Source organism: Hypomesus transpacificus, chromosome 22, assembly GCF_021917145.1.
Source record: "Hypomesus transpacificus isolate Combined female chromosome 22, fHypTra1, whole genome shotgun sequence".
Classification (NCBI taxonomy): domain Eukaryota; kingdom Metazoa; phylum Chordata; class Actinopteri; order Osmeriformes; family Osmeridae; genus Hypomesus; species Hypomesus transpacificus.
Genome location: NC_061081.1, coordinates 12011360 through 12034668, shown reverse-complemented (window position 1 = coordinate 12034668; position 23309 = coordinate 12011360). Strand labels below are relative to the sequence as shown.

Genomic DNA, 23309 nt, shown 5'->3' with positions numbered 1-23309 from the left:
CATCTCCCCCCCACAGACAACCATGTTTCTACCTAAACTGTCAACTAGAAACAAAATATGAAGAAATGTATACACAACTAAACATTTCAAGCAACAACTAGTTTGTCAAAATATTTCATAAGTCTAGATTTGTTGTCTAAATGATAATGATGATTATATGATTTTGTTACATATTTAAATCATTAATGGTCTAAAATATTAAAGTGATTGAAATGCCTAAATGAACAATCACTTAATATTTCACAGTGCAGATTAAGCAAAGCTGTACAAAGTACTCCCACAAGCACAGAGATTCATAGATTTACATTTTATTTATTTTCAATGTGGCTCATTAAATCGATAAGTTACAGAAGCCGAACGCCAGGACCAAAAAGTTGAAAAAATATTGTTTCCCCCCCAAACACCTCATACATGTCTTGTGTGTCGGCTAGCTTTGCAGCATATCGTAGAGTGAGTGAAGTGTAACTGAGGTGAATCTCAACTGAAATCAAACTCTGACTTGACTTAACTAAACATGTAAGAGACATGGTGTGTTCAAGCCCACTGAGTGTGTCAGTGAAGCAGAGCACAGACCAGGAGATGTGAATCGGGTTGGGGCCACCTTAAAAAAAAAAAAAAAACACTAAGAGAAAATAAAGCTGGCCGACTAAAAATGTTCCCTGTGTTGTCAGTGGAGACTCCACTCTGCTCTTGTTTCTGATTGGTTTGTAGTGTCCGTGTGTCGATGAGACAGAGACAGAGACAGGTGAGAAGTCCAACACACCTGAACATCCACACTGCATCATGGGAAAGAGGGCAGAGCGAGGGGAGGGGGGGTGTCCAGTGCAGTTCCTGTGGTGGCAGATAGAGGGCGTCTGAGTTCTGCGTTGTAGGATGGAGTTAGTCAGAGTGGTGGTGTGGAACACCCCAGACCACCAGACCGGCTGTCCATCATCTGTGAGGTGGACAGAATGGCAGCCCATGCCCCCGACCCAGACGCTCTCCTGAGGGGACTGCAGCTTGTGGAAGCCGAAGAGGATGAGATGAACGCGTTGAGAATAACAACATCGCTGATTCGACCACGTCTCCATCTTGGAATAAAATCTACACGCGTTAAAATGGATGATAACGAGGGATGTGAAGGGAGGGATGCTGGAGGGAGGGAGGGAGAGAAAGCGCTTCAGTATTAGTCCTAGGAGCTGCTAGATCCTTCAGTTTCTCTATCCGCGTACTCTCATCAACATGGGCGGTGCCAACAGCGTCTCTTTTCGCCGATCATCGGCAGGCATTCTACCTCTCTTTCTCTCTTCACCCTGGTTCTCTAGTCGTCCTCCTCCTCCTCTTCCTCCGACGGGTCCCGGGGGTCCAGGTCATCTTCGTCATCGATCTGCGAGAAGGACAGGGACACATTCTAACTAGGGCGGGGGGGAGGTACACCACAAAACGGCTAGCGGGATAAGACACAAGACACATTCCCCTCTCTCCCCCACCCACTGCCCCCCAGACCCCCATCCCTCCCTCTCCAGACCCCTCCCTCCCCCCTCTCCCACACCCCTCCCTCCCCTCCTCTCCCTCTCCCACACCCCCTCCCTCCTCTCCCACACCCTTCCCTCCCCCCCTCTCCCACACCCCTCCCTCCCTCCACACCCTCTCCCACACCCCTCCCTCATCTCCCTCTCCCACACCCCACCCCTCCCTCTTCTCCCTCTCCCACACCCCTCCCCCCTCTCCCTCTCCCACACCCCTCCCTCCTCTCCCTCACCCACACCCCTCCCTCTTCCACACCCCTCCCTCTTCTCCCTCTCCCACACCCCTCCCTCCTCTCCCACACCCCTCCCTCCTCACCCTCAACCCTCCCTCCCTCTTCTCCCTCTCCCACACCCTTCCCTCCCTCCTCTCCCACACCCTTCCCTCCCTCCCTCTCCCTCTCCCACACCCCCACCCTCCTCTCCCTCTCCCACACCCCTCCCTCCTCTCCCTCTCCCACACCCCCTCCCTCCTCTCCCTCAACCCTCCCTCCCTCCTCTCCCTCTCCCACACCCCTCCCTCTTCTCCCCTCTCCCACACCCCTCCCTCTTCTCCCTCTCCCACACCCCCCCCTCCTCTCCCACACCCCTCCCTCCTCTCCCTCAACCCTCCCTCCCTCTTCTCCCTCTCCCACACCCCTCCCTCCCTCCTCTCCCACACCCTTCCCCCCCCTCCTCTCCCTCTCCCACACCCCTCCCACCTCTCCCTCTCCCACACCCCTCCCTCCTCTCCCTCTCCCACACCCCTCCCTCCTCTCCCTCAACCCTCCCTCCCTCTTCTCCCTCTCCCACACCCTTCCCTCCCTCCTCTCCCACACCCTTCCCTCCCTCCTCTCCCTCTCCCACACCCCTCCCTCCTCTCCCTCTCCCACACCCCTCCCTCCTCTCCCACTCCCACACCCCTCCCTCCTCTCCCTCAACCCTCCCTCCCTCCTCTCCCTCTCCCACACCCTCCCTCCCTCCTCTCCCTCTCCCACACCCCCTCCCCCCTCTCCCTCACCCACACCCCTCCCTCCTCTCCCTCAACCCTCCCTCCCCTCTTCTCCCTCTCCCACACCCCTCCCTCCCTCCTCTCCCACACCCTTCCCTCCCCACCTCTCCCTCACCCACACCCCTCCCTCCTCTCCCCTCTCCCACACCCCTCCCTCCTCTCCCTCTCCCACACCCCTCCCTCCTCTCCCTCAACCCTCCCTCCCTCCTCTCCCTCTCCCACACCCTCCCTCCCTCCTCTCCCTCTCCCACACCCCTCCCTCCTCTCCCTCTCCCACACCCCTCCCTCCTCTCCCTCAACCCTCCCTCCCTCTTCTCCCTCTCCCACACCCTTCCCTCCCTCCTCTCCCACACCCTTCCCTCCCTCCTCTCCCTCTCCCACACCCCTCCCTCCTCTCCCTCTCCCACACCCCTCCCTCCTCTCCCTCTCCCACACCCCTCCCTCCTCTCCCTCTCCCACACCCCTCCCTCCTCTCCCTCTCCCACACCCCTCCCTCCTCTCCCTCTCCCACACCCCTCCCTCCTCTCCCTCAACCCTCCCTCCCTCTTCTCCCTCTCCCACACCCTTCCCTCCCTCCTCTCCCACACCCTTCCCTCCCTCCTCTCCCTCTCCCACACCCCTCCCTCCTCTCCCTCTCCCACACCCCTCCCTCCTCTCCCTCTCCCACACCCCTCCCTCCTCTCCCTCAACCCTCCCTCCCTCTTCTCCCTCTCTCACACCCCTCCCTCTTCTCCCTCTCCCACACCCCTCCCTCCTCTCCCTCTCCCACACCCCTCCCTCCTCTCCCTCTCCCACACCCCTCCCTCCTCTCCCTCTCCCCCACCCCTCCCTCCTCTCCCACACCCCTCCCTCCTCTCCCTCAACCCTCCCTCCCTCCTCTCCCTCTCCCACACCCCTCCCTCCTCTCCCTCTCCCACACCCCTCCCTCTTCTCCCTCTCCCACACCCCTCCCTCCTCTCCCACACCCCTCCCTCCTCTCCCTCAACCCTCCCTCCCTCCTCTCCCTCTCCCACACCACTCCCTCCTCTCCCTCTCCCACACCCCTCCCTCTTCTCCCTCTCCCACACCCCTCCCTCTTCTCCCTCTCCCCCACCCCTCCCTCCTCTCCCTCTCCCACACCCTCCCTCCCTCCTCTCCCTCTCCCCCACCCCTCCCTCCTCTCCCTCTCCCACACCCTCCCTCCTCTCCCTCTCCCACACCCCTCCCTCCTCTCCCTCTCCCACACCCCTCCCTCCTCTCCCTCAACCCTCCCTCCCTCTTCTCCCTCTCCCACACCCTTCCCTCCCTCCTCTCCCACACCCTTCCCTCCCTCCTCTCCCTCTCCCACACCCCTCCCTCCTCTCCCTCTCCCACACCCCTCCCTCCTCTCCCTCTCCCACACCCCTCCCTCCTCTCCCTCTCCCACACCCCTCCCTCCTCTCCCTCAACCCTCCCTCCCTCTTCTCCCTCTCCCACACCCTTCCCTCCCTCCTCTCCCACACCCTTCCCTCCCTCCTCTCCCTCTCCCACACCCCTCCCTCCTCTCCCTCTCCCACACCCCTCCCTCCTCTCCCTCTCCCACACCCCTCCCTCCTCTCCCTCAACCCTCCCTCCCTCTTCTCCCTCTCCCACACCCCTCCCTCTTCTCCCTCTCCCACACCCCTCCCTCCTCTCCCTCTCCCACACCCCTCCCTCCTCTCCCTCTCCCACACCCCTCCCTCCTCTCCCTCTCCCCCACCCCTCCCTCCTCTCCCACACCCCTCCCTCCTCTCCCTCAACCCTCCCTCCCTCCTCTCCCTCTCCCACACCCCTCCCTCCTCTCCCTCTCCCACACCCCTCCCTCTTCTCCCTCTCCCACACCCCTCCCTCCTCTCCCACACCCCTCCCTCCTCTCCCTCAACCCTCCCTCCCTCCTCTCCCTCTCCCACACCCCTCCCTCCTCTCCCTCTCCCACACCCCTCCCTCTTCTCCCTCTCCCACACCCCTCCCTCTTCTCCCTCTCCCACACCCCTCCCTCCTCTCCCACACCCCCTCCCTCCTCTCCCACACCCTCCCTCCCTCCTCTCCCTCTCCCACACCCCTCCCTCCTCTCCCTCTCCCACACCCCTCCCTCTTCTCCCTCTCCCACACCCCTCCCTCTTCTCCCTCTCCCACACCCCTCCCTCTTCTCCCTCTCCCACACCCCTCCCTCCTCTCCCACACCCCTCCCTCCTCTCCCACACCCCTCCCTCCTCCCTCCTCTCCCACACCCTCCCTCCCTCCTCTCCCTCTCCCACACCCCTCCCTCCTCTCCCTCTCCCACACCCCTCCCTCCTCTCCCTCTCCCCCCTGGCCTGTCCTACCGTCTCCCCCAGGTCCCTGAGCCTGCTCCTGAGGCCAGTGATCTTCTGGTCCTGGTCTGCCAGCAGCATCAGCAGGTCGTCCTGCTCCCTCCTGGACTCCTGAAGCTCAGTCTCCAGACGGCTCTTCTCCGCCTGCAGGATGGCCGCCGTGCTGCTGGATGAGGCCAGCTGCTGATCTTGCCCCGCCCGGCCCTCCGCCAGCACACGCACCTCCTCCTGGGGGGGGGGGAGGAGGAGGAGAGGAGTAGAGGAGGGGGAAGAGAGGAGGGGGAGGAGGACAGAGAGAGTGTGCATGTGTGAGTGTGTATATGTGAGTGTGTGTGAGTGAGTGAGTGTGTGTGAGTGAGTGAGTCAGACCTGCAGTCTCTCTGTCTCTGTGGTCTGGGCTGCCAGCCTGCTTTCCAGCTCTGCTACTGCTGAGCCCTCGTCACTGGAGACCCCTGCTGAGGACTGAGGGAGGGAGGACAGAGTACACATCACTTATCTTAGTATTTTAGGAGTATTGTTGTGGTACTGTAGTGGTAGTAGTAGTATTGTTGTAGTAGTGGATACAAAAAATTGATAAAAAAATGCTTTGAATTAAAAAAAAGCGTCTGCTAAAAGAATAAATGTAGTAGTATTGTTGTAGTAGTAGTAGTACTGTTGCAGTATTGTGGTAGTACTGTTGCAGTATTGTGGTAGTACTGTGGCAGTATTGTGGTAGTACTGTTGTAGTATTGTGGTAGTACTGTGGCAGTATTGTGGTAGTACTGTGGCAGTATTGTGGTAGTACTGTGGCAGTATTGTGGTAGTACTGTGGCAGTATTGTGGTAGTACTGTTGCAGTATTGTGGTAGTACTGTGGCAGTATTGTGGTAGTACTGTGGCAATATTGTGGTAGTACTGTGGCAATATTGTGGTAGTACTGTGGCAGTATTGTGGTAGTACTGTGGCAGTATTGTGGCAGTACTGTGGCAGTATTGTAGTACGGTACTCACGGCAGCCTCTGCCCTCTGGAGCAGATCCTGTCTCTCTGTCTGCAGCCGGCTGATCTCTGCAGCCTGGGTCTGGACCTGACCCCTCAGCACCTCCAGCTCCTGCAACACAGCCTGCACAATCATCCTGTGTGGGAGCTACCTGGGTGTGTGTGTCCTACCTGTGTGTGTGTGTGTGTGTGTGTCCTACCTGTTTGTGTGTGTCCTATCTGTTTGTGTGTGTGTCCTACCTGTGTGTGTGTGTGTGTCCTACCTGTTTGTGTGTGTGTCCTACCTGTGTGTGTGTGTCTCCTACCTGTGTGTGTGTCCTACCTGTGTATGTGTGTGTGTGTCCTTCCTGTGTGTGTGTGTGTGTGTCCTACCTGTGTGAGCTCTGAGTGCTCTGATCCTGCTGATGTCTCTGGGCTGAGGGCCTCGGATCTCTGAGACAGAACACACACACACACCGTTACACACACACTGTTACACCCATGCACAGCATTTCGCCCTTGGCTAACCCCCTTCCTCACCAGTGTGTTGACCAGTGCATCCCTCTCTTCCAGCTGGCTCTGCAGCAGTGTGTGTCGTGTCTTCAGCTCCTCCAGCTCCTCCCTGATAAGCAACACCTCCTCTGTCTGCAGGCCGTTCATCGGGGGCACGCCCCCGCCCTGGCCCCCCCCCTGGCCCCCGCCCTGGCCCCCGCCCTGGCCCCCCCCCGGGGACTCTACTTTACCTGCAGGGACACCAGAGGAACAGCTGCTTCTCTGTTCTGGTAAAGATCGTGCTGCTGCTGGTGTGTGTGCGAGGGCCTACCCAGCTTTAGCTTCAGGATGTTGTACTGGTCCTTGTGCTGCAGGATCTGTGCTTGTTGCTGGGTTACGGTGGTTTCCAGGGTGTCGCTCCGGGCTGCCAGCGTCCCCACCTGCTCCCTCAGCTCCTGGATCTGGGCGTCCTGGAGAACAGCAAGGGGCTACTGTAAGTGTGTGGCCCACCTGTTCCCTGGTCAGCTCCTTGTACTGGGTAACGATGCTGTCATGCTGCTCCACAGTGCTGTGTGTGGGTGTGTGTGTGTGGGTGTGTGGCCCACCTGTTCCCTGATCAGCTCCTTGTACTGGGTAACGATGCTGTCATGCTGCTCCAGAGTCTTCTTCACCTCCTCTTCCTTCTTCTCCTCCTCACTGGACTTGTGCACCGCTTTAGTAATCACGCCTGAGCAAGACAGGAAGGAACACACGTGACCACAACACGGAAAGAACAGACTAAAGACAGTGTGTGTTTGTGTGTCTGCATGTGAGTGTGTATGAGTATCTGTGTGTGTGTATCTGTGTGTGTGTGTGCATGTCTGACCCTCCAGCTCCTTGACCAGCTTGGTGAACTCGTGGTCGAACAGCATGTGATCCTGGGAGGGGAAGGTAGGCTGTGGACGCTGGGCAGCACGGGAGTACAGCTCATGTTTGGTGATGAAGCCCAACTTCTCCACAAAGTTCTCCTTCCCAATACGCTTCTCTATCAGCTGTTTCAGCTTCTCCCTGGAGGGGGGAGAGAGGAGAGAGACGGAGAGAGAGGGGGGGAGAGGGGGGAGAGAGGGGGAGGAGGAGAGGCAACTGAGTGGAATGACATGTTTTCAGTCTCAAGAGTGGTCTTCCATTTGATGCTACTGTTACTGACAGAGACACAGAGAGACAGAAAGAGAGAGAGAGACAGAGAGAGACCAACAGAGAGAGACCAACAGGGAGAGACCAACAGAGAGAGACCAACAGGGAGAGACCAACAGAGAGACCAACAGAGAGACCAACAGAGACAGACTAACAGAGAGACCAACAGAGAGAGACCAACAGAGAGAGACCAGAGAGAGACCAACAGAGAGAGACAGAAAGAGAGAGACAGAAAGAGAGAGAGACAGAGAGACCAACAGAGAGAGACAGAAAGAGAGAGAGACAGAGAGAGACCAACAGAGAGAGACCAACAGAGAGAGCAAGACAGGAGGAGAGTGCCTGTGAGCCTCCCTACTTGCTGTAGTTCTCCAGGGAGTTGTCGTTGTAGTAGATGCAGATCCCAAGCAACAGAGCACACAGCCCCTGCACCAGCCTCTCCTCCTCCCCCAGGTTCTCTGAGATCTGACCCGTCAGCTGCAGGGGGCCGGGTCAAGGGTCACACGCTGCGTTCCGTGGTCGCCCAGGGAGACGGACTAGACTGGGCGGCAGTTTGGAACTTTTAAATGAATTTTCTAAAACCCATGTTAAAAGCCATCTTCATCTTCTGCCTACAAATACACTGTCTACAGAAAATGAACAACATTTAACTTTAGTTTATTTTTTACAATATCTGTGTTAAATGAGTGTTGATGGGTCTGCCTGAACACCCAGGTGAAGAGAGAGAGAGAGTCTGGGGTAACTGTTGTTGCCAAGGATACGAAGGGGATGTTGTCCTGGTTGTGCAGGAAGTGTGTGACAGCAATGGGACAGCTGCTGATCCAGGTACACAACAGCATGAGGAGCCCCACCCTGGTCTGGGCCTTGCTGCCCTGCACACACACACACACACACACGCACACACACACACACGCACACACACACACACACACACACACACACACACACACACGTGCACGCACGCGCACACGCACGCACACACACACAAAATAGTTACAGATAAAAACATATCAGGGTCTGATCAATTCCTTAACAGAGCCAGATTCATGTGTCTGATCAACTCCTGAACAGAGAGCCAGATTCATGTGTCTGATCAACTCCTGAACAGAGAGCCAGATTCATGTGTCTGAACAATGCCTGAACAGAGAACCAGATTCATGTGTCTGAACAACTCCTGAAGTCAGATTCATGGTTCTGGACAACTCCTGAACAGTCAGATTCATGTGTCTGAACAAGGATTGTTCAGATTAGTCAGGAATTCGATTTAAGCGTACTCAATATCCCAATTGTAACAGCATTGCTTTCAATGAATAGAATGCATCTGTGTTCAAATGAGAAGATTCGTTACGAAGTCAGATCGGGTTATTTTGATCTGAATGAGTAATCGGCCAACAAAATGAATAATTAAAATAAAACAATGAAAAAAGTTCCAGGTAGAATTATGTGTAAGCATATTAAATTTAAGTCCAGGTCAATAAAGAACAACCACATCAATGTTGTTGGAATATATTTCCTAAGTGAATTTGCTGTGGGTGAAACAAATAAAAGCATCTGATCTGATGGTCATCAGCCCTCCTATGACAGGTCAGACTGACAGCAAACTCAGGTTAGAGGCGGGAAAAACATGGTATGTTTTTAAAACAGCAACACTCCAAACACACCAGAAATTAATAAAGTTATAAAAAAGAAAACCTCCGGTGCTAAAATTAATTATAAAATAAATGAAATATGCAAATGAGGTTAACTACGGTAGTGTCACCATGCAGTAATGAAGTATATTATGTGAATTAGTATCTTATAAAACAACTGAACTGTTAATATTAGAGATTCAGAGTAGCAGCTGTTCAGGGTTGACACAAGAAAGCGGTATTTGGACATTTGAAAATACTTTTCTAAACAAACCAGTAAGACAACTGTACTACGTCTACAAGAATAAAACCGCCAAATAAAAACGTAATCTTGTCCAACAAGACATGCAAAGCTGAAGCCGTATTTATGATATGAACACTATGGAACTGGCAAAGGATGGCAACCAAAAAAAGATTGTTGCTCAGCCAAACCATAATACTGAACAGGTGACAAAAACATGTCATGCGTTGTCATGGGGATAACTGGGGGCCACTTGGATTATGGGCTGGTCTGACGCTTCAATAATCACAACCGCTACATTTATCCACCAATGAAATGAATAAATGAGCAGCTGCTTAGTGACGAACAAACAGAGCGTAGCACAAGTGCAGCTCATCACCCAGAATCAGCTGGGATCTGATTCAGCAATAAACTGAACATCAACTGGAACAGGAAGGGTGCATAACTGAAGTGTCTACTGCAACACCAGCTTCTGGATCAGTTGGGGTTGTAGTTCAAGGTGGACAGGGCAGCGCTGAGGGAAGGATGACACAGGTGGTGCTTACACAACCCCGCTCTGGTCAAACTAAGGTACCAGAGTCAGATAGCATCTGTCACAAAGGTACCAGAGTCAGATAGCATCTGTCACACAGGTACCAGAGTCAGATAGCATCTGTCTAAAACACTGAAAGCCTTCCCTAGTCCACAACAGCATCTTTTAAGACCTGAATGAATCATCAGAAAGGTACTAGTAGTGACACTACTTTTAAATGTACTTTTGTAAATCGTATTTAGTGTCCGTTCACTAGTGTGTGGGGGAAAAGGTGTTTTGATGTATACCCCTCTCAGTCAAAAAGAAAGAACTAAAATGGTCTTGTTCCAGAATGGAGGCATGGATGGTGGATGCAGGGATGGGATATCTGCATTCTAACAAACCACAAAGGAATCACCTTTTCAGATTTCGTCTCCAATGATGACGTAATGCAAAACAAAACACACACAAAATAAAACAACAGAAAACATTTGATAGGAGAGACAGAAACCTGAAAAGGGAAAGAAAGAGTGATAACAGATATTAATTTGAACGTCATATTTTTCAGGCTCGGGTGAGATTTGATTGGAGTATTATTTGTTATGCGTGTTCATTCTTGAGATCCCCTCTGACAGCACTGCCACCTAGAGGACAGGAGGAGGAACAACCACTGGGACCATATTAGGACCACTCCCCCCAAAATAAGCCACTTCCACCATCCGAAGGTCTGTAAAAACAAACTTCCTTTCTCCCTTTCTCCGAGGAACCACTGATCTGAAATGAAAAGCCTGGATTCAGCAGCAGAGCTCTGCACCTGGTAAAGCTCTGCACCTGGTAGAGCTCTGCACCTGGTAGAGTTCTGCACCTGGTGTCTCATGTTGGATCAGGAAACCTTTAGGAGAGGAAGGAGGGAGGGAGGGGCTCTAGACTATCCAGCCCTTCCATTCTAGCCCTCTCCAGAACAGTCCAACCCCCGAAAGACCAGCTCTTATGATCAAAGGTCAGTTTAGGGTGTCGTAGGTCAGGGGTCAAAGCAGTACCTGACAGGAAGATGTAAGCCAACACAAAAGAAGCCAGTGGGAGGGGGGGGGACACCAGCCCCCTTTAGAAGTAGAAGAACTAAGGAGGGGGGAGGGCGGGGGGAGAGACCAGCCCCCTTTAGAAGTAGAAGAACTAGGGAGGGGGGGGGGGGAGAGACCAGCCCCCTTTAGAAGTAGAAGAACTAGGGAGGGGAGAGAGAGAGACCAGCCCCCTTTAGAAGTAGAAGAACTAGGGAGGGGGAGAGAGAGAGACCAGCCCCCTTTAGAAGTAGAAGAACTAGGGAGGGGGGGGGGGGGAGAGACCAGCCCCCTTTAGAAGTAGAAGAACTAGGGAGGGGGAGAGAGAGAGACCAGCCCCCTTTAGAAGTAGAAGAACTAGGGAGGGGGAGAGAGAGAGACCAGCCCCCTTTAGAAGTAGAAGAACTAGGGAGGGGGAGAGAGAGAGACCAGCCCCCTTTAGAAGTAGAAGAACTAGGGAGGGGGAGAGAGAGAGACCAGCCCCCTTTAGAAGTAGAAGAACTAGGGAGGGGGAGAGAGAGAGACCAGCCCCCTTTAGAAGTAGAAGAACTAGGGAGGGGGAGAGAGAGAGACCAGCCCCCTTTAGAAGTAGAAGAACTAGGGAGGGGGAGAGAGAGAGACCAGCCCCCTTTAGAAGTAGAAGAACTAGGGAGGGGGGGGGGGGAGAGACCAGCCCCCTTTAGAAGTAGAAGAACTAGGGAGGGGGAGAGAGAGAGACCAGCCCCCTTTAGAAGTAGAAGAACTAGGGAGGGGGAGAGAGAGAGACCAGCCCCCTTTAGAAGTAGAAGAACTAGGGAGGGGGAGAGAGAGAGACCAGCCCCCTTTAGAAGTAGAAGAACTAGGGAGGGGGAGAGAGAGAGACCAGCCCCCTTTAGAAGTAGAAGAACTAGGGAGGGGGAGAGAGAGAGACCAGCCCCCTTTAGAAGTAGAAGAACTAGGGAGGGGGAGAGAGAGAGACCAGCCCCCTTTAGAAGTAGAAGAACTAGGGAGGGGGAGAGAGAGAGACCAGCCCCCTTTAGAAGTAGAAGAACTAGGGAGGGGGAGAGAGAGAGACCAGCCCCCTTTAGAAGTAGAAGAACTAGGGAGGGGGAGAGAGAGAGACCAGCCCCCTTTAGAAGTAGAAGAACTAGGGAGGGGGAGAGAGAGAGACCAGCCCCCTTTAGAAGTAGAAGAACTAGGGAGGGGGAGAGAGAGAGACCAGCCCCCTTTAGAAGTAGAAGAACTAGGGAGGGGGAGAGAGAGAGACCAGCCCCCTTTAGAAGTAGAAGAACTAGGGAGGGGGAGAGAGAGAGACCAGCCCCCTTTAGAAGTAGAAGAACTAGGGAGGGGGAGAGAGAGAGACCAGCCCCCTTTAGAAGTAGAAGAACTAGGGAGGGGGAGAGAGAGAGACCAGCCCCCTTTAGAAGTAGAAGAACTAGGGAGGGGGGGGGGGGGAGAGACCCTTGCTGCTGCTTGCTGATGATAGTGCCAAGCCAAACCCTAACCCAAACCATGACAGCTGCTGCCCACACTCTACTCACCCTCCTGTTGATCTTATCACCCTGCAAAACCACAACATTGAGATGACACACTGCTTAACGTTCACACACACACACAGCACATGACGATGTTTGTTTCACAAATCACGGTGATGTGACCTAGTGTATTTTCACGGAGTACAGACATCCTTATAGCAGGTTAGCACGTTAGCATGTATGTACATCCAATCTTTTATAGCGTAACCATTCACCTAGCACACTGCTAGCTCGCTACCGCAGAATTGACTGACTCATAAGACTCGCTAATTGCAACACCAACACTGTTTTCAATTGTGTCTCCTCCAATTTCACTCCCTTTAACTAAGACTTGAAATTTGCCAAAGGTTGTTAGCCTAGTCGAGCCCAGCCTAGCCTGTAGCATACCTGTCTAGCATACCTGAGATCAGCTTAGCCTAGCCTGTCCCACACCTAGCCTGGCGTTAGCGTAGGGAGCGTACCTGTGAGAGGATGTTGGTGCACTGCTGCAGCAGGGACACGGGGGGCTTCCCCATGCTGGTGGCCAGCTGCACACGCAGCAGCTGCTCCTTCTGGGGCAGGTTGTCCTGGAGGGCGTGAGCCAGGGCCACTGCAGCACACCAGTTAGACAGGGAGTCTGCAGAGAACAGACCCCCACACAGCAGCTGGCCGGCCGAGATAGAGTTGGCTGGAGAGAGGGAGGAGAGGGGGAGGAGCTGGCAGCTGCACATTCTATGCTTTACTAAAATAGTAAAGACCAGTATTGTGTGTGTGTACACAGGTAAGTCCAGTATGGCATGTCTGACTGTGTCTGACTTTGTCTGACTGTGTGTGTCTCACTGTCGATGGTGGAGGGTAGCAGGGTGGACACGATCTCTCCCTGGCCCTTCTGGTTCCTGTACAGGAAACACTGGAAGCAGTAGAGAACAGCACAGCGCAACACAAATGGCTGCCGCTCGTTCACCATGGACATGAGGAGCACCACGATGGCTGGTCTGGAGCAGGGGGGAGGAGGGAAGAGGGGGGGGAGGGAAGAGGGGGGGGAGGGAAGAGGGGGGGAGGGAAGAGGGGGGGGGAGAGGGGGGGAGGGAAGAGGGGGGGGGGGGAGGGAAGAGGGGGGGGGGAGGAAAGAGGGGAGGGGGTTAAAAGCAGATTCCAAAATTTTTGGGAAAGTGAACACACACACACACACACACACACACTAGGGCTGGGCGATATATCGAATATTAGCGATAATATCGCAATAATTTTTACGACGGTGTAAAATGTGCAAATATTGCTAATATTGAATATTTCAAATTCAAGCATACTTTCCCAAACAACGCTGCTGAATGTCCAATATTCCGTCCCCTTTTTGTCTTGTGGTGTATTCCCGCACAACATACATGAGGTGGGGGAGGGTCTTATTTATTTTTTTACTGCTTGAATTTGCACTACACATTTGGTACTTTGTAACAATAGCTGTTCTATCTAAGTTGATTTTGTTGTTTTCTAATGGGGGCAAAAGAAAATCATAATTGGTATTATAAAAAAAAATTACAATTTCGAGATATCAATTTTTTAGATATATCGCCCAGCCCTAATACACACGCACACAACTCACCTGGGAGGATTGGAGGGGGCGTTAACAGACGCAAAGTAGTCCTGGTTGGTCTGAGAACCCCGGATCACCTCCGATACAGTGTTAATGGTCTGAGAGAGGGGAGGGGGAGAGACAGAGGGGGGGGGAGAGACAGAGGGGGGGGGGGAGAGACAGAGAGAGACACAGAGACAGAGACAGACACACAGAGACAGAGAGAGAGAGACAGAGACAGAGACAGAGAGAGAGAGAGAGAGAGAGAGAGAGAGAGAGAGAGAGAGAGAGAGAGAGAGAGAGAGAGAGAGAGACAGAGAGAGAATAAGGGGGAGGAGAGCGAGAGGAGGAACGGAGATGGAAGGAGAGAGAAAGGGACCGGAAAGAAAGAGAGTGAAGGTGGGAGAGTTTGACACAGGAAAACTCTTCATTATTTTAATGAGCAGCAATGTCCAGTAACCCTGGGATGAGGGAGGGATGAGGGGGGGGAAGAGGGGAAGAGGAAGGGATGAGGAAGGGCGTTACCTCGGTGAGGATGTCAGCAGGAACGCCAGTAGCCATGAGGATGGTGCAGAGCTGCTGCAGGAGACCACACTGGAACATAGACCTCTGACAGCTGGACGTAGCTCCAGGAGGGTTCACTGGAGACACCATCACCCTGACCAGCTGTGGGGGAGAGAGAGGGGTCAGTACAGGGGACAGGAGTAGGGATGTCACGAGAACCGATACTTACGGTACCTTCCGATGCTAAAATAACAAAACACCGATGATGCCCATTTTTTTGAAGCACCGTAAGTACCGTGAGCGCCGATGCCAGATGTTAGCATCGATGCTGCGCCTTCAGGAGTGTTCCAGTCGACGTTTACATTAAGAAAAACAAGATAACAACTGCTGCTTTAGCGATCGCCCCGCTTCGACTTGTTGACAAGAAAGGCAAAGAAAGTTGTTTGCGTTTGAGGCAGATGACCGTGACGTTATAATTAATCCGCAGAATCCATTATGCAAAAAATGCTACCGCAGTCTTCAGACCAAGGGGGAATACTTCCAATTTAGCTAAGCACCTGAAAGATCGTCATCTGGATTTGTTTAAAGAATTCAAGGCAAGTTCTGATTTAGTTCCAGAAGAGGCGCAGCACCGATGCTAACATCTGGCATCATACAAAATAAATCAATGTTCGTTGAAGTCGCGGCGAAATTCTGAATACATCCAAAGAATGCTCTTTTTCTGTTTGTTTAATCTGTCATACTAAAATACACGTTACATGATGTTTGAGATGGTGGGCACGTGTGTTACAATGGCTTATGTACATAGTTTAGGTTAGCTGTAGTTTTAACGTTAGCCCATAGCTTAGAAGGTAAACTCATGTCATGTTCATCTTGTTAGCTGAATGGCTTAATTGCACTTTATTATGTTGTGCTATGCTGTATTGCACATGTTTTGTATGTCTTTGTAGGACATTTTGCTATTTTTCAAATATTTTAAAGAAGTTCATGGTTCAAGTAGCCTACATGGAATCTTAAGACAATCCTCTTTTTTTTACCATGGTATTGAAATTGGCATCGAGAATCGTGTTATTTTAATAGTATTGGCACCGACTACTGAATTTTTGGTATCGTAACACCCCTAGACAGGAGGGAGGGAGGGAGGGAGGGAGCATACCTGCAGCATGAGGTGCAGGTTGGTGACCTTCTGGGCTGACCAGCCGGAGTTGTCGTCTCCCACCTCGAACCACGGCTTCATCTTCTGGATGTACGAGCCCTCCTTGAAGAAGTTCTGGTTGGAGCTGTTGTTCTTCAGCAGGTTGACCAGCAAGAGCAGACAATCCTCCACCACTATACCTGGGGGGGGGGGGGGGGACAGGAGTGTACAGGAGTCCTGGGTGACCCTCTCATATTCATACCCTCTCATACTCATGTCATCAGTGTGTTTAGTGGGTCTGAACCTCCGTCGCTGCTGCCCTCCTCTGTGATGATGTCCAGGAGCCTCTCAAACGCATTCTCAAACGCTACGATCTTCTGGATGGCTGCGTTTCCCTTAGTCAGCTGCTGCAGCAACAGCAGACCCTGGAGAGAGATGAGACAGGAGGGGAGGGAATGTGGAAAGTCAGTATTTCCTGTGTGCTTATGTTAATCATCATCAGCTACTGCCTCATTTGTCTTATCAAGTTTTTCTTCCTTCCTTTGTCTACAGTGTGTGTTCCCATGGTAACCTGTGTTGTGACTCACGTCGTTGCGGATGACCTCTCTGGAGTCAGCCAGCAGATCCATGAGCCTGGACACACCTGGGGGCAGGACACATCACACAAGACATGATGGGGGGGGGACTGACTAGGAAGACTCCCTGGGTGTGTGTGTGTGTGTCTCACCCATAGGGCTGACCAGGAAGACTCCCTCGGTGTGTGTGTGTGTGTCTCACCCATAGGGCTGACCAGGATGACTCCCTGCGTCTGGGTTCTCTGGTTCTTCAGCAGAGCCGTCAGCAACTTCACACCAGGCCAGCGGACGTGGAAGTCAAACTCCTACACACACACATGCACAGATACACACACACACACACACAAACCAGATAATTTGGTTAGGAGAGTGATAACATTTCCTATGGGTCCAGATACAGGAAACAACTGTGCGTGTGTGTGTGTGAGCAAGTGTGTGCATGTGGTGTGTGCGTATGTGTGCGTATGTGTGTGTGGTGTGTGTGTGTGCGTGTGACAGTACCTCCAGCAGAGCCAGTAGCAGGGTGACGTTCTCAGGGTCCTGGATGAACTTGTCTGTAAACAGAACCCCCATGTCTTCTGCCTGCTTCTGAGCACTCTCATCTGAACACACACACACCCAGGGTTACTAACACACACCCAGGGTTACTAACACACACCCAGGGTTACTAACACACACCCAGGGTTACTAACACACACCCAGGGTTACTAACACACACCCAGGGTTACTAACACACACCCAGGGTTACTAACACACACCCAGGGGTAACAGGTGTGTGTGTGGGGTTATTCTCAGTATTAGTCTTTTCCTTCTAACTGGAGAGAAGCCCACCCTGCAGCAGGCCAGGAGGGGGCGACGGAGAGTCACAGAATAGCAGGACAACCTGTTTACTTGTTTAATAGCAAACTAGCTAACACCATCTCTCCTGCACCACAGGCAGCTAGACATGACCCAGGAAGCCTGGGGAGAACCCTCCCAGTGGTCGACAGGAAGAACATTCCTAGATACAGGATAACACCAGGCTAGAGAGAGAACCTCACCATGACAGAACACTGTACACCAGAGGGGGGGGGGGGGGGCAACAGATATTTAGCAGTGTGAAGAGGTGTAGCATGGTTACCAGGTTAGATTGGTTACCAGGTTACAATGAGCATGAGCACAACATCAACAAAACCACCAAGCTGTCAGTTCACCCGTACAAACATGGCTGAACAAAGAAGCATTTCAGTCAAGTTAGTCAGTTTGAGCTTACTTCCTCAGAGGTGAGGAAGTTAGCTTGTTAAGAGGTGAGCAAGTTGGCTAGTTAGAGGTGAGCAAGTTAGCAAGAGGTGAGCTAACTAGTTAAGAGGCAAGCTAGTTAGCTAGTTAGTTGCACCGCCAGTGAGATCTGGTTGTGTTTACAAACCAGGGTGCTACTAACCAGGCACAGACTTATGCTTCCCTGAGGCAGGGACAGGGGCAGCGGCATCTGCAAGGCAGGGGGGGGGGGGGGGGGGGGGTTACTTAGGGGTGGTGGGGGTGGGGGAGGCCTCACCCCACACACACACCCCTACCCAGAAAACCATGCACTCCACTTACTCCCAGGGAGGGTGTATCGCCAGCTGAACAGAAACCTGAACACCTAGAACATGCTTTTACAGAGTTGAAGAAACATTGGTAAAGATCTTCCAGCGTAGCAGACAAGCATGTAGATACTGTCCACACCCCCACACCCCCCCCCCCCCTCCCCCAAGGACAGAGGGAAAACAGCTCTCAACACAGCCAGCTAAGTCGCTAGCATGCGTTGCTAGCGCTGACATGAAAGGGTGACATCAAACACAAAACAACGGTTTTACCTTCGGATTCATCTGCGGGGTTAAAACATGGAAGAGAGGAAGAGAAGAGAGGGTCATCAGACACTCGTAAAGAAAGGAGGTTTCGATTAGAGGACTGACGGCCTAACACATGCTACAGACAGGAACCATGACAGCTGGCGTCCATCAACACGCTGGAGACACTGTCCTGTGTTCCATGTTCAAAACACACAGCAGGTGGTACAAGTGTAAAGGCCAGGCTACTCTGAGACGTGTTGGAGCGGCTGAGGAGAAGAGCAGATACCTTGTTCTTCCTCTTCGTCGTTGCAGATGATGTTGTAGAGAGTGTCCAGAGCGTAGCCCAGGATATCAGAATCAGACCTGGAGGAGGTACAGAACACACCCGGGTCAGAACACACCCGGGTCAGAACACTCCCGGGTCAGAACACTCCCGGGTCAGAACACACCTGGGTCAAAACACGCCTGGGTCAGAACACGCCAGGGTCAGAACACGCCCGGGTCAGAACACGCCCGGGTCAGAACACGCCAGGGTCAGAACACACCTGGGTCAGAACACTCCCGGGTCAGAACACTCCCGGGTCAGAACACATCCGGATCAGAACACATCCGGGCTAGAACCCCCCACTTCTATATGACGGTGTTAATACCACAAGGCCTTGTGGCCTAGGGATGAAAGGAATAATAACACACACGGAACGCCTCCCACCTCCCGCCTCACACACACACACATGTACCTGTCTGTTTGCAGTATATGAACCAGATGTTCCATGGCCTGGGTTCCAACATCCAGGCGATATTTCTACACAACAAACAAACAAAAACTATAAACACAGTTCTTGAAAACAAATATATAAATCAGGCTTTTAGTAAACCTGACTGTGTAGAAAAGATGCTGGTGATCTTCTCATGTTTTTATGTTATGTCTCTGATCTGACAAGGCCAACCTGAATGTTTATGTGAGGTCATCATGACGGATGACACACACACACACCTTTGATCAAAAGCAACATACAAGGAGAGATCTGAAGCTGTGATCTGCAGTGAGAGCACTCAGAGCACAGAGCAGACACTAACAGGTTAGGGAGAGCACTCAGAGCACAGAGCAGACACTAACAGGTTAGGGAGAGCACAGAGCAGACACTAACAGGTTAGGGAGAGCACAGAGCAGACACTAACAGGTTAGGGAGAGCACTCAGAGCACAGAGCAGACACTAACAGGTTAGGGAGAGCACTCAGAGCACAGAGCAGACACTAACAGGTTAGGGAGAGCACTCAGAGCACAGAGCAGACACTAACAGGTTAGGGAGAGCACTCAGAGCACAGAGCAGACACTAACAGGTTAGGGAGAGCACTCAGAGCACAGAGCAGACACTAACAGGTTAGGGAGAGCACAGAGCAGACACTAACAGGTTAGGGAGAGCACAGAGCAGACACTAACAGGTTAGGGAGAGCACAGAGCAGACACTAACAGGTTAGGGAGAGCACTCAGAGCACAGAGCAGACACTAACAGGTTAGGGAGAGCACTCAGAGCACAGAGCAGACACTAACAGGTTAGGGAGAGCACAGAGCAGACACTAACAGGTTAGGGAGAGCACAGAGCAGACACTAACAGGTTAGGGAGAGCACAGAGCAGACACTAACAGGTTAGGGAGAGCACTCAGAGCACAGAGCAGACACTAACAGGTTAGGGAGAGCACTCAGAGCACAGAGCAGACACTAACAGGTTAGGGAGAGCACAGAGCAGACACTAACAGGTTAGGGAGAGCACAGAGCAGACACTAACAGGTTAGGGAGAGCACAGAGCAGACACTAACAGGTTAGGGAGAGCACAGAGCAGACACTAACAGGTTAGGGAGAGCACTCAGAGCACAGAGCAGACACTAACAGGTTAGGGAGAGCCCACAGAGCAGACACTAACAGGTTAGGGAGAGCACTCAGAGCACAGAGCAGACACTAACAGGTTAGGGAGAACACTCGTAGCAGGTGTGGGACGTGACAGGAATCACCTTAGAGAGAGACTTGAGGGCACGGACCGCGTCACGCCGATCCTCCAGGAGGGTGGACGACGCCACGCGATCACACAGCTTCTGGATCTGTCCAATCAGAGTACAGTGATGATAGGTGTGATGGTGGTTAAGCTATCTGATAACATGGTAACACGTTAAAATAATATAATGGTAACCTAACACAAAGCTTAATAGTTACTAGTTATCTGGTAACTGAGGACTTGGGTTTAGGTATCCAGTAACATAGTAACACTACTAATCTATTCATTTGGCATATGCTCTTATAAGCTATACCCATCCGCTTGTTCTACCACTGTGCTATACCAATCGAAGGAGCAAATTGATTGCTAATCATGCTCCTATCTGTTGTCCGTTGTTAAATCAAACCATCATATTGCTGTGGTGATCGACTGGATGCCATTAGTGAACTGGCTTAACCCACTCAGCCAGGCTTGTCAGGAAAACTTCATGTAGGTGTTTATCAACAGACTAGAACAATGGCGGTAAACAGCAGTGATACTGATGTCATCGGCTTCCTATCAGGGGAACGGAACATGTTTTAAGCAAGAATGCTATTCTCATTTCCCTTTCAATAGTCCGTCCAGTTTCTCTACCCGAATCGAGCTTGGAATGGCATCTTAATTGCTTTCTCGTGCTGTGTGCCAGAGAGAGATGCTGTCACTGTCAATCAGACTCTCCCTTTCTGTCTGCACGAGGGGAATGTCTGTACGGAGATCGGCCTTCAATGGATCGAATGACTTCCATCAACATGGGACTGCTGACTGGAAATGCGATGATAATGGTAGAATGGATGTAGCAGGATTGTTGTCAGATATGATTAACAGGGAGGCAAAGACTGGGCTTCATTCAGAGATGAAACGTTTGCAGAAATAACATCCCGCTGCCAGGACTGCTACCCCGTCAAGACCAGTGGGTGTGTTTCTGGCTAGTTGAATTAGCACGCTAACGTTGAGCTTTTCTCTTCTCAAAAACGCTGAAGTTGCACTGACAAAGCCGGCCAGGAACAGGTCACATCCGTCCAATTGTTCGTCCTCTATATTAGACTAAAAACAAGACAAGTTGAGCTGCGTAGCCAACCGGCTACTGCAAATGCTAGCTCGCTGGCTAGCCAAGTGTGTAAGTGACTGGTTGATTAGTTAACTCTCAGTCTAGCTAACTAGCTACTAAGATAGCCGGGGTGGTCTTAAAGGTTCCAGATGATTGAGACACCTCTGTGCGCCGGCGAAGCAGGTGTCAGCCTTGTCACAAGGGGGCCTCCAAACCAACCTGACCACATCTAACATTCGCTCAGACGCGTTCCACATTAACCCGGCTGTTTTCTGTGGTGTATTTGGAAGCTAGCTGGTTTAGCTCACGGTGTTTGTTTGTAGGAATGCTCACCGTCTCCGCTCCCGTAGGTTGGGGCCCGGCGGGTTGCCCCCCCATCACTCCCCTCAAGAAATTCATCTTACCCGACGTCCTCTTGTTGTCTTGTTCAAAGCTCCAACCGTCTCACAGAAACGTATTGGTGTTTTTTTATGGTTGTGGGCTTAATGTGGTTAGGTTAAAAGCGGTACAGTGTTGATTTTTAACACTGTTACACTAGAACCTGCTAGCTAGACCAATCCCGGAACTTCACGCAGGATAGTTTTTTTTACCCGTTGTGCGCACGCGCAACGACGTGGCGCTACGTGGCTGATCAGGGGACAAGTGAGTGTGTTCCTTAAAGGGCACGGGCATTCAACACCATTACTATGGAGTGAGATATGTCTCAATATGATTTGTCAATGCAAGTACCATGATCCACAAATGTCCCATAATTTACAAATGTGTTTTGCAAACCACAAAAACAAAATTCCTAATCGTGACTTATAAGTTGCATTTACATAAATGTTCTATGATTTTACATTACATTCACATGTATTCATTTAGCAGACGCTTTTATGCAAAGCGACTTCCAAGAGAGAACTTTACAAAGGTGCATAGGTCAATGATCATGAACAACGAGACAGCCCCAAAAACATTGTGGGTTGCCAAAAAATGAAGCATACATTGTGAAAAGCAAATAAGTGCCAATGGGAAGAAACATAAGAGCATGTAGTTAAACAAGTTACAACAAAACAACATGAACCTCAAAAGTGCAAGACTGTACCTGTAGGAAAGCAAGCAACAATAATATAATTTACAGTGAGTGCAAGAAGTTAAATCAGTTACAACCAACAAGAGCAACAAGTCCCTCAATAAGAGCAATTGTTTTCATGGAGGAAACTAACATCAGGTTCAGCGAATCATTCCTAAGTATCGTTGGACTCCCAGAACAAGTGCGTTTTGAGCCAGTCAGTGTCTCTGATGGAGGTGGGGAGCTGGTTCCACCACTGGGGGGCCAGACAGTCAGTGTCTCTGATGGAGGTGGGGAGCTGGTTCCACCACTGGGGGGCCAGACAGTGTCTCTGATGGAGTTGGGGAGCTGGTTCCACCACTGGGGGGCCAGACAGTGTCTCTGATGGAGGTGGGGAGCTGGTTCCACCACTGGGGGGCCAGGCAGGCAGGAGCGGTTCTACACGGCCTGGCTCTAGCCGTTTGTATGATTTTAATGTAAAGCAAAATTAAAGTACTTATTGTTTAAATATCATTTGTTTCCGTTTTTTTATGTGCCCCTCTGATTAAACACTGGCCCCTCCTTGCCCCCCCCCTCCCTTCTTTCATTTCAGGAAATGAAAGAAGGCTTGCAGTTACAATAAACAATAGGCCCATTGATCCTGCCACCAAATACAGTTCAAAACTAAAGTAAGGAGCCTTGCTTGAAAATGTAAGAAGAAAGTACAGATATTTCTGTAAAAAATGTAAGGAGTGAAAGTAAAAAATTGTCTGAAAAATAAATAGTGAAGAAAGGTCCGATATTATGACAGCTGTCATTTAACTTCAATAGCAAAAGTAGGCCTAGGGCAATCGAGCCTTAATGCAAGATTTTCCCTTTTAAGGAAGCAAATCAATTACATAATGTTTTGTTTGTTCTTAAACAATTTGAGCTTAAAAATTTCAAGCCAAAACAATTCGAGGCTATCAAATTCGAACCGTACAATTTCGAGCCGAAAAATTTAGATCTTAAAAATGTTCAGATTGTTACATCCGGGATACCAAGGATAGGTAGAGCAATCGAGCCTTAATACAAGATTTGATCACATCGGTCTCACCGAGGCATGGTTGTTAACCCTGGTAGTCATTATGCGTTTTCTCTTCTCTATTGCTCCATTGCTCTACCTATCCTTGGTATCCCGTGTTACAATGTTACAATCTGAACATTTTTAAGTCAACATTTTTCGGCTCGAATTTCATAGGCTCGAATTCT

General features: G+C 51.4%; 1 protein-coding gene across 4 annotated transcripts; it reads right to left on the bottom strand.

Moving 5' to 3' along the window:
- Nucleotides 1-292: 292 nt before the first annotated feature.
- On the bottom strand, nt 293-21622 carry uso1 (USO1 vesicle transport factor). 4 transcript variants are annotated; one of them, XM_047044873.1, is made up of 27 exons: nt 21362-21622; nt 19961-20047; nt 18688-18752; nt 18237-18313; nt 17975-17986; nt 17560-17607; nt 16641-16741; nt 16342-16444; nt 16152-16207; nt 15869-15989; nt 15586-15764; nt 14451-14591; nt 13956-14044; nt 13193-13347; nt 12835-13040; nt 12380-12400; nt 8183-8293; nt 7780-7898; nt 7117-7298; nt 6857-6978; nt 6583-6721; nt 6300-6502; nt 6153-6212; nt 5794-5904; nt 5175-5267; nt 4818-5033; nt 293-1366 (listed from the first exon to the last, which is right to left on the bottom strand). In XM_047044873.1, the coding sequence occupies exons 1-27, from the start codon at nt 21425-21427 to the stop codon at nt 1301-1303; spliced, it is 2949 nt and encodes a 982-aa protein (XP_046900829.1). In that variant the 5' UTR covers nt 21428-21622; the 3' UTR covers nt 293-1300. The 4 variants fall into 4 exon arrangements, with proteins under 4 accessions (XP_046900829.1, XP_046900830.1, XP_046900831.1 ...); XM_047044874.1 differs by having other exon boundaries at nt 5794-5892; XM_047044875.1 differs by lacking the exon at nt 12380-12400.
- Nucleotides 21623-23309: the final 1687 nt, after the last annotated feature.